The 9,245-nt window shown below is 39.2% G+C and overlaps 1 protein-coding gene and 1 long non-coding RNA gene across 2 annotated transcripts in view; both read left to right on the top strand.

Annotated features, from left to right (window-relative positions):
• The window catches only part of LOC115152977 (suppressor of fused homolog), a 40,905-nt gene extending 38,321 nt beyond the window's left edge, over window positions 1–2,584 (top strand). The window contains exon 12 of the mRNA XM_029697940.1: window positions 461–2,584. Within this exon, the coding sequence (XP_029553800.1) occupies window positions 461–550 (90 nt within the window). The 3' untranslated portion in view covers window positions 551–2,584. The remainder of the gene's footprint in view (window positions 1–460) is intronic.
• Window positions 2,585–4,787: 2,203 nt separating this feature from the next.
• On the top strand, window positions 4,788–6,503 carry LOC115152978 (uncharacterized). Its single transcript, XR_003867618.1, has 2 exons — window positions 4,788–4,826; window positions 5,108–6,503. It is a non-coding gene; the product is annotated as an uncharacterized LOC115152978 (long non-coding RNA).
• The last annotated feature ends 2,742 nt before the right edge of the window (window positions 6,504–9,245 follow it).

A 9,245-nucleotide genomic window follows, 5' to 3' on the forward strand; every position in this document is an offset into this window, starting at 1 on the left:
ATACTTATGATACCAACCAACTTGAGAAGATCTAAATGCATATTCACATGAAACTGATTCAGATCAAATGGTTGGTATGCAGATGCTACATGGACATTTCACCGGTAAAACTTGAAGAATTATCATTCACGATTGACAGTTACAAATGTAAAGGGAGGGTGACCACAAATGTGGGCGTAAAGAAACGCATGCGCAGATCTTTGGCTCAGAGGAACGCTTCCAGGGGCAGAATGGGGAGGTTACCAATGGATCCTTGGCCTATAAAGAAGCTTTTAGGTAATCCTGTAATATTACATTTGCAAAATTCCCCCAAAAATCCTAGATTTTTCAGAAGTCCTGGTGGGAGGATTCCTAGAAAAAACAGGGAATGGAAAAACCTGGCAAAGTTTCCAGAATGTTTTAACTACATATTCTGTATCTGTCAATAAATGTTTTTCTCCTGTTTGATTCCTCCTTCCAGACCAAGTTACCGAAGGAATACAGCTGGCCAGAAAAGAAACTGAAGATCTCGGTCCTGCCTGACTCTGTGTTTGACAGCCCTCTGCAGTAAGACTTGGACCCACTCCTCTCTTCAGAATACTCTGGACCTGTTCACCCAGACTTTAAATGGTCCTGTTCAGTAGGTCACATCATTGCAAAGCGTTTCCCAACAGAACGCCCTGCTCTGTTCCATGGGCTCTGGTCTGCCTTCTATCCCCAAAGTGAGAACACCTGACCTCCACCTGATCTCTTTGTCACATCTGCCTTTGACTTGACTGTTACTGCCTTCTGCGAGCTACCAATTTCTACTGCGTTTTTCTAACCTTGTAGAAACGCCTAGAGATGTTCCGGAAACCTGTTTTTCCAGATAGCTGCCTTGCTAGATGATACATAGTCGCCATGTCTTGTGAATGGGTAACATTTCTAATTGGGATATGACATCCCACTAGACTCATTAAGTTTGTTGCACAGGCAAAAATGCAGGGTCAGTTGATTTAGTTCAAGGATTCTGTTTTTTGGTTTTCTAGGGCCACATTCCATTTTAAGTGTTCTCTTAAGGCCTATGTGTTTATTTGTTGTTTAAGTGCTGGACGTTCGCTTAATGTGTTTTAAAGTGTATCTATGGTCAAGCCAAAGGTGCTACCAGTTTCCCATGAGGTTTGTATCGGACCAGATGTTGTGGTATTTAGACAACTGAACCTTATTCAGTGCCAACCTCTGCAAATCTGAAATGGTGCCTTCTTCCCTATATAGTTTTCTTTTGGCCAGAGCCTTATGAGGGGTATATAGGGCAGGGGTCTTCAAACGGGTCCACAGCATGCAGGCACTGCAGGGGCTGTTCATTTTACATTTTTGTTTATTCCAATGTTTTTGTGAATATCCATGTACCGGGAAAGTGCCGATGGCTACTGGTAAGCTTTCTTAACATAAACATTTTTTGCAGAAATGTGTTGGCCTATTGGCTATTAAGGTAATCCCAATGTTAGTTTACACTTCCTCTTCAAATTATAACTGGGGAGGTCAAATTAATATCTCCCAGATCAAATATTTTTTTTATATTTTCACCTCTCCTTGCCTTTTATTATACACATTATCATTTTTTGCTAACATATGATGGGGTCGCCGGATTTCCTGGGCGGGGGTCCCTTGGGAAAAAGTTTGAAGACCCTTGGCATATGGTGTAATTTGGGATACAGACAATCAAACCACATGATCCTCTCATTCTATTGTGTCCTGTCAAATCTTTGTCCCACTGTGCGAATTTTGTGTATGTTCTGTTTTACTGTTAATTTGAAATATCTCTGAAGCTCTACAATGACTTAACTACTATTAGAAGAAAGACTGTTTATCTCTGAAGCTCTACAATGACTGTTAACTACTATTAGAGGAAATATTGTGTTTGTAAGAGTTTAAAAGCCTGTCAGAGTGAAATGTTGGAAAGTGTTTCAGAGAACTCCCCATGTGTCCACAAATAAAGTTAGTCTGACATTTTCACTGAAGAACAGCTACTGTATTGTGTTTCCTGTCCCTAGTTGGATCAGATTTTTGTTGATAGAACTGATGTCAGTGCCTGTGTTTTTAGGAAGCCACTAGAACTTGTCAGAGCCTAGGTCCACGCCACATTTTTTTATCACCACTTTCTTCTCAGAAACTCATTATTTCCTTCCCTGTCACAATACGTGTCAACTGTTGCGTGAATATATTCATGTTTTGCTATGGTAGAAACAGAACCAGAGTCAGTCTACCATGGCCTTGAAGTGTATAGGCTCCATGCATTGTATCGACTGTCAACTGCTCCTGTATTTTAATATACATCAGTTTCAATCAAGGTCCTCTGTCTTTATACACATATGGCATTCCAGATATCTGTTATGCCATAACTGCATTCCATAGCTACTTAGTCAAGAACAGGAGCTGACTCCTTTTTCTATACAGTGATGACCTCCAGTTCACGTGTATTCTACCATGTCTTTTTTTTATTCCGATTTTTTTGTTTTTTTGTGGTCTTTATAATACTGTTTATTGTTATTTTTTGATGAATGAAGGAATCACTAAACTGCCTGTTAATGTAATCACAAGTGCATTAAACAGAAATCGACATTCACGTCAGTGGTTTTTGGTCTGATGGTCTATACTAGTGTAAGTACATTAAATGTGTATGTATAATGAATTCATTTCGGTATATTGAATATTTAGCTATTTCATAATTTCCTTTGTAGTATTCTCAGTTTAGGTAGGTCTGATGCATGCATTCGCGGTGTACCACGGAACAAAGACTAAAGCTGAAAGATGACTTTTGATATGATTTTTTTCCCATCTGAGAATCTCGGATGAGTTGTTTTTGTCACCGTCCATTTCCCTCGACTCCTTACGGTGTCAGACAGGTCACGTTATCGGACTGGAAGCGCTGCCACAATCGAACGAACAGCCTAAATTATTGCAGAGATGGGACTAGAATAAAGCGCTGAGCAAACACAGTCGAAGGACATGGACACCTATGCTTTCTCTGCGGTGAAACCGTTTGACGTTTTCTGCTTTCCTGGACTAAGGCTTTATTTGTCCATAAAGAGATGGTAAATGCATAGTAACGTTGCTTTTTTTTATTCTTAAAGGCAAGCAAGATGGCTGGCGATAACGAGGACAAACGGTGTCGCTTTTAAAACCAAATTAAATGGATTCTATGCGAATTAGGTATAAATAAATACAATTCTTGACATATTGTAACAATTTTAGGAAAGCTGATACAGTGTTGGGTTTAGTGTGTAAATTTGTAACTGTTTGGCAGTCACATTTTTGTTACAACGTATTCTTGTTTGTTCCCTTCTTGGAAGGGAATTCATGAATATATTTGCGGTCACATTTTTGCTCCACATGTCTGCAAAGAGCTTTTACAATTCATACTTGTTAGAGAAACGTCAAACGTAGATGAATATACCACAGCCTTCTATTTCAGCTAGCTAAAGCTTTTAATGCAAGAATGGAACCTGATATTTCCATAGGGAAAGGGAGTCACCTTTTTAGCTTTTCTCCCCTTAGAGACATTTGGTGGACGGGTTGTTTTGAGATTAGACTGACTATGCACTGACTTTTATTTCAGTCAGCTCTCTTCCAGTCTACAGATAGGCATCACATTGACATAGCTTCATTTAAAAATACTGTCATCAATATTTAATCTACTTGCAAATCCTTGTTTTATGAAGAGAAATTATAAAATGTATCAGTGCTCATCGGCCATTGGACATAAACAGCAAGTTGGAAATCGCAAATTCAACAGTGGTTTGGAAGGAATCCGTGACAATGGATAATTGCAAGCACTGTAAAGCAATCACCAGCCTGCTATTCAGTGGAGTGGCTGTGTGGGCCCAAATATGGTATTAAGGGGCTCTTTTCCAAGTTTAAAATGATAAACAGTCAACATTGGCCATGCTGTCAATGAAGTGGGATTTGTGCCGCAGTCAAAACAACTTAATTTGGAACTGCGTAACCTTGACTTCAGTAAGTTCAAGACAACTGGGAAGTCGGGAATAAACAAGCTCTGACTGGGGAAAATACATTTTGAACGGTCATCCGGCCTCTTTCTAGAGCTAAATACCTGAATATCAATGACGTCATGATTAGAACTTGTTTTTTCAGAGTTCCCAGTTGTTTTGAAAGCACCATAAATCCAGAGAATGCCAGACTTTGCCCATGAAGGACCGCTGTGCCACCTTCCTGTTCAAGTTAGCACAACATGAGTCCAAAAAAGTATTGTATGCTGCTGCATAAATGATGTAATATGCCAGGGAGATATGTATACTGTAGCTAAGAAAGTAATACTACGTGTATGTTGTGTAGTAAGATGTTAGTAACCTATGTGCCTCACCCTAATAATTTTGTATTTACACCTCTTAATTTTGCCTACTGCTCTGACTTGGTGGTGCACATGTAGCCTATAGCCTGTTTTAGAGAAATGTAATCATCGAATATTGTAAGACCTTTCGTTGTCTGCTTATATGCCCCCTTTATTTATCCTACGGTTCTGATTTGGTGTACGGGGAGAACACTAAGAACGGCCCATGTTCTGAATTCTGTTGCTGTACATTTCAAAGGTGCTAAACAAATGGTTATATTGACTACGTCCATCCTAGCTCGCTCATTATTGTCTTAATCGAAATTACGGATTGTTCCTAATCCGCTTGTCGTTCCCTTATGCCATAGTTTGTACATCTCAATTGTCAGTAGAAACCACATTTGTTTAAGCAAGTCAGTCATATCTGCTATGTTTTTTTTTTTAAACACAGTAAATGAGGCTGAATTAACTGTTTCGCTGCCAGACGAGGCTCCACTGAGAGCCAGGTGTAGCAGTGGTAAGATGTTGGGACAGCTTTATGTAGGCCCTAACAGTTTGTTGGCACCGTTTGTCACTGTTATAGTACAATTAATGTGTTGTGTAGTGGCTTTGCTGGCATGGCATGGCATGCATCCCACTTATTTTTTTGTTTGTTGCCCGACCAAGATTTGCATGCTAAAATCGCCACTGTATACTACCTTAAGCATCAGGGGGGAGAAACAACACAGACCTTAGATTAGAGGCTATGGACAATTTTGAAAACTTCATCCTTTTCTTCTTTCTTCCTTTTCTGTGTAGGACTGGCCAGCAGTATCTCTGAGAGGAGTCTACTCCACACACACAGATAGGAAAGGCAGTGATCTCTAATTGGACAGTATAGGCATTTCATAAAAGCCTAACAGCTCTGTGAGCCAGTTCGTTACAATGCTGATGGCAATGTTAAGGGCAGTTGGATGATGACAGTTGTGGTGAAGTGTTGTCAGTTTATTATGAAAGAGGTTCTCTGTTTGTTATCCTGGGGTTCCTCATTTAAACATGAGCTAGTTCCTGGCCAACCCGTGGGTGTCTGACAAGATGCCTAAATGGGACTGTAGGGAAGGTAATCAGTGGATGGTTTTATCTTGATGAAGATAGGTTTTCAGTTCACACAAAGGTAGGCTTTCAGACACAAAGATGGAAAGGGGGAAAGATGGACAGAGGGAAAGATTAGGGATCAGTCAGATCAGTTTCCAGGTGAGGTGTAAGCAATGTGTCCATACAGCAGATTAGTCTCGAGACCACATATTGAGTGTCTCGATCTTGTCTTGGTGTCAGATACATTTGTACTCGGTCTTGACTCGGTCTCGGACAGTGAGGACTCATTTCTTCCCGAGACCAGCTGAGTAAAAACTCTAAATTATAAGCTTTCATTCAGTCAGCGCTTAAAACCGCTTCGCCAGGCCAAATATACACTCCTTTCTTGAAACATTATCTTAACAGCCTTTATATCTATTATAGACGTACAGTATGTGCAGTGGCGAACCGATAGACCTTCAGTGAGTGACAGGTTCGTGATTCTGAAAGGACAGCAACCGTATTACCAGAGCACTCATGTAGGAGAGTGCACTTTTTGTAAAACACAAAAGGCCAGTGGTGTAGTGGAGGGTATATACCAACACAATCTCGCACTCAATTCGTGCAAATAAAGTATTTCAGCAGATTTTGTGTGTTTTTGTGTGGCTTAATTCGTGTGAAAATACACACTTTTGTGCGACTTCATTCATAGGAAAATATATTTTTGTGGGGAAAACTTCGGAAAAATCTTTTGAAAGTTATTGGAGCAATGCATTTTGGGTAATGACGTTTGTCTTTGTGTCCCATATTTAATTATTTATATGTATAAAAAAAGTGTTAACAACCCAATATTGTTAATCAACCAGGTTGTCACCAAAATACTTATAATAGTAGCCTTACATTTTTTTGTATTTTTTTTATTAATGCCAATGCTGTTTTCTATGATTGTTTGCTTAATACTTTGGGATACTGGTGTTATGTCGGATTTTATGAGGGTTGCCAGATTGGAGTAAAAATCTATATTTGTCTGGGTTTTTTGTGGTATCGATGAAGGTATTTGATTGGCGACTGGGGATACATTTTTATGATGGGAAATTAATTAATTAATCAATAAATATGGGAAAAGAAGACCTGCAAAAAATCTGTTTGGTTTAAATTCCCCTGGTGCAACTGTATGGTATTTGCAAATATAACGAGTCTGGACTATGATCAATTAAGCCAAATCAATGCAGTTAAATAGGTTAAGGTAAACTAGTGAATAATGTTGGCTTACACTAATGGCACTTCCAAGGCCGTTTCATGATGATTATTACAGTCGTGTCAATCATGTTATATACTTAGGCTATTGTAACAATGCATATGCCAGCATTGTAGGCCTACTGCTTCTGCCCAAAGACCTACAAGGCTTTCATGGCAATGGCTGTTAGAGGTCACTTTGTCATGTATGAGCCCTGGTTAGAGTCCCTGATGCAGCTTTCACTTTCTTCCGCTACATTAGTGGCAGCGTTGGGATCACGTCTAGTTATGTGATCTAGTGGTGGGAAGCATTCTGTTTTGTAACATTGTGTTGGGTGTAATTACATTGTTTCTTATCCATTGTCCACTAGATATATCAATGGGTGTGACGGATAGAAGTAGTCACTACAGGTGTGATCAAGCCTACCATCAAAGTTGCCTGGAGCTGAATGGAAAGTGCAATGCCCTAACCTGTCATTCAGAAGAAAACCTTCTGTGACTGTCTAATTTACATAAGTGAACTTATCAGTGAAGGTCCAAAACAAACACATTCTACACATTTACAAACTACCTGTTTAAAGTTAGTACAACCATGGTGTTCTTTTGTTACTGAAGCTTATATATCAAATAACCTGACAATGATCCACATAATATGGGTGTTATGCAGCAAAACTATCATTTTTTAGGATGCAAACCAGTAATATGAAGCACTGTTGATCCATACTGTTCTGATCTAATGAGATGGATGTAGGATTTTCTACGGCCTAGAATCGAGGCCTTTCCCAGTCATGATGGACGAAGCTATGCCCCTATTGGTTCTCATTGGCGAAGACTGAACTAAAGTTAGGGGTTATGTCAGACTCTCCTATACCACTTTGCCCAACATGTTATACCCCAGAGGTTGTAAATAAACCCATTTTAAGGTGATATAACTTGTATTATTATTATAGGGTTATGAAACCTGTAGCCGAATGGCTTCAGACAGAGCATTTCTCGCTGGAAATTCCTACTGACATTGAACATAGCTTAGGGTTAGGGTATTTAATACATTTCAGACTCTCCTACACCACTATTCCCAACATCTTATACCCCATAGGTTGTAAATGAATCATTTTTAAGCTGATATAACTTTATCATTATTATAGGCCTATGAAACCCATGTCCGAATAGCTTCAGACTGAGCATTTCTCACCATTTATTTACAGAGAGCAATTTCCATTTTATAACAGGTAGTGTCCATTTATCCATAGTAGCGTGTTGATTAATTATTGCTTTCTTCAGTGGAATACAGAATATGTATAAAAATGCCAAGTATACCAAAAGTTAAATCATGCAGAGATTTACGACTATTTAACCATGTTAATCATTACTGAAACATGCAAACTACAAACATTTAACCAGTTAAAGATAATGAATACATGACAACTAGATACAAATATTTTATTAATTTTATTAAAAATCACAAAGCAAACAAAATGTTATCACCTCACAGATCATCACCCCAAATACAAGCCTACTGTATAGCCTAACCGTAGCACCAAAGCTAAACAGGGATGAAACCATTTTAGGGGAGTTTGTGGAGGGGTTAATTTCATTTGTGGGGGGTTTTAAAGTCCATGGGGGTACAAATGGGGGATGGTATCATGGGGAGATATTATGCAGGAAATATTACAGGAGAAGTTTATACGTAAATAAAACATTTTACATTTACATTTTAGTCATTTAGCAGACGCTCTTATCCAGAGCGACTTACAGTAGTGAATACATACATTTCATGCATTTTTTGTTTTTGTACTGGCCCCCCGTGGGAATCGAACCCACAACCCTGGCGTTGCAAACACCATGCTCTACCAACTGAGCCACAGGGAAAACCCCTGGAAAGGAGGGTCTGAGCTGGCAACCCTGAGGTACCATAGTTACAATCTGATTCCGTGTTCAAAACTACTGGGAAATAGGAACTCTCCAACTTCCGATTTCAGTGCGTTCAAGACAACTGGGAACTCAGAAAAAAACGAGCTCTGGCTGGGAATTTTTTTTGGAACTGTCACCCAACTTGGAATTCCAACTCTGGAACTCAGGCCTCTTTCGAGAGCTCCGACCTGATGATCACTGACGTCATGATTTGACCTCGTATTTTTCAGAGTTCCCAGTTGTCTTGAAAGCACCATAATTAAGATGAGTGAACAATCCTTGTTATATAACATCTTTGGTCTGACAGACGCTTACGTGACAACCAGAAAGCATTGTATGATGTCAACAAACATGGCGCCACACATAGCTGGAATAGCTTAGAATTAGCTCATCATAATCAGTACAACCTTCAAAAAAGTATTTTACACACATCATATGTGTCCATATGTGCCAATTACAATCTATGCAAGAATCGGAATTATTGATTTGTTACCAGTACTTGAAAACAGAATAAAACACTAAATACATTATGATCTATACATGCATACGGTATGCAACAGTAGAAACGATAACACGATATACAGAAAATAAGGCACTTACTTTGATAGGAACGCACACATGCCCGAAGTCCAATTTGTAAGGAAAACAACAATAAAAATTCACATACGCGCCGCACACACAGCCTAGTTTCAACGGAATTATCATGTATAATTGCAGGCCGAGCCAATAATGTCAT

Source organism: Salmo trutta, chromosome 18, assembly GCF_901001165.1.
Source record: "Salmo trutta chromosome 18, fSalTru1.1, whole genome shotgun sequence".
Taxonomy (NCBI): Eukaryota; Metazoa; Chordata; class Actinopteri; order Salmoniformes; family Salmonidae; genus Salmo; species Salmo trutta.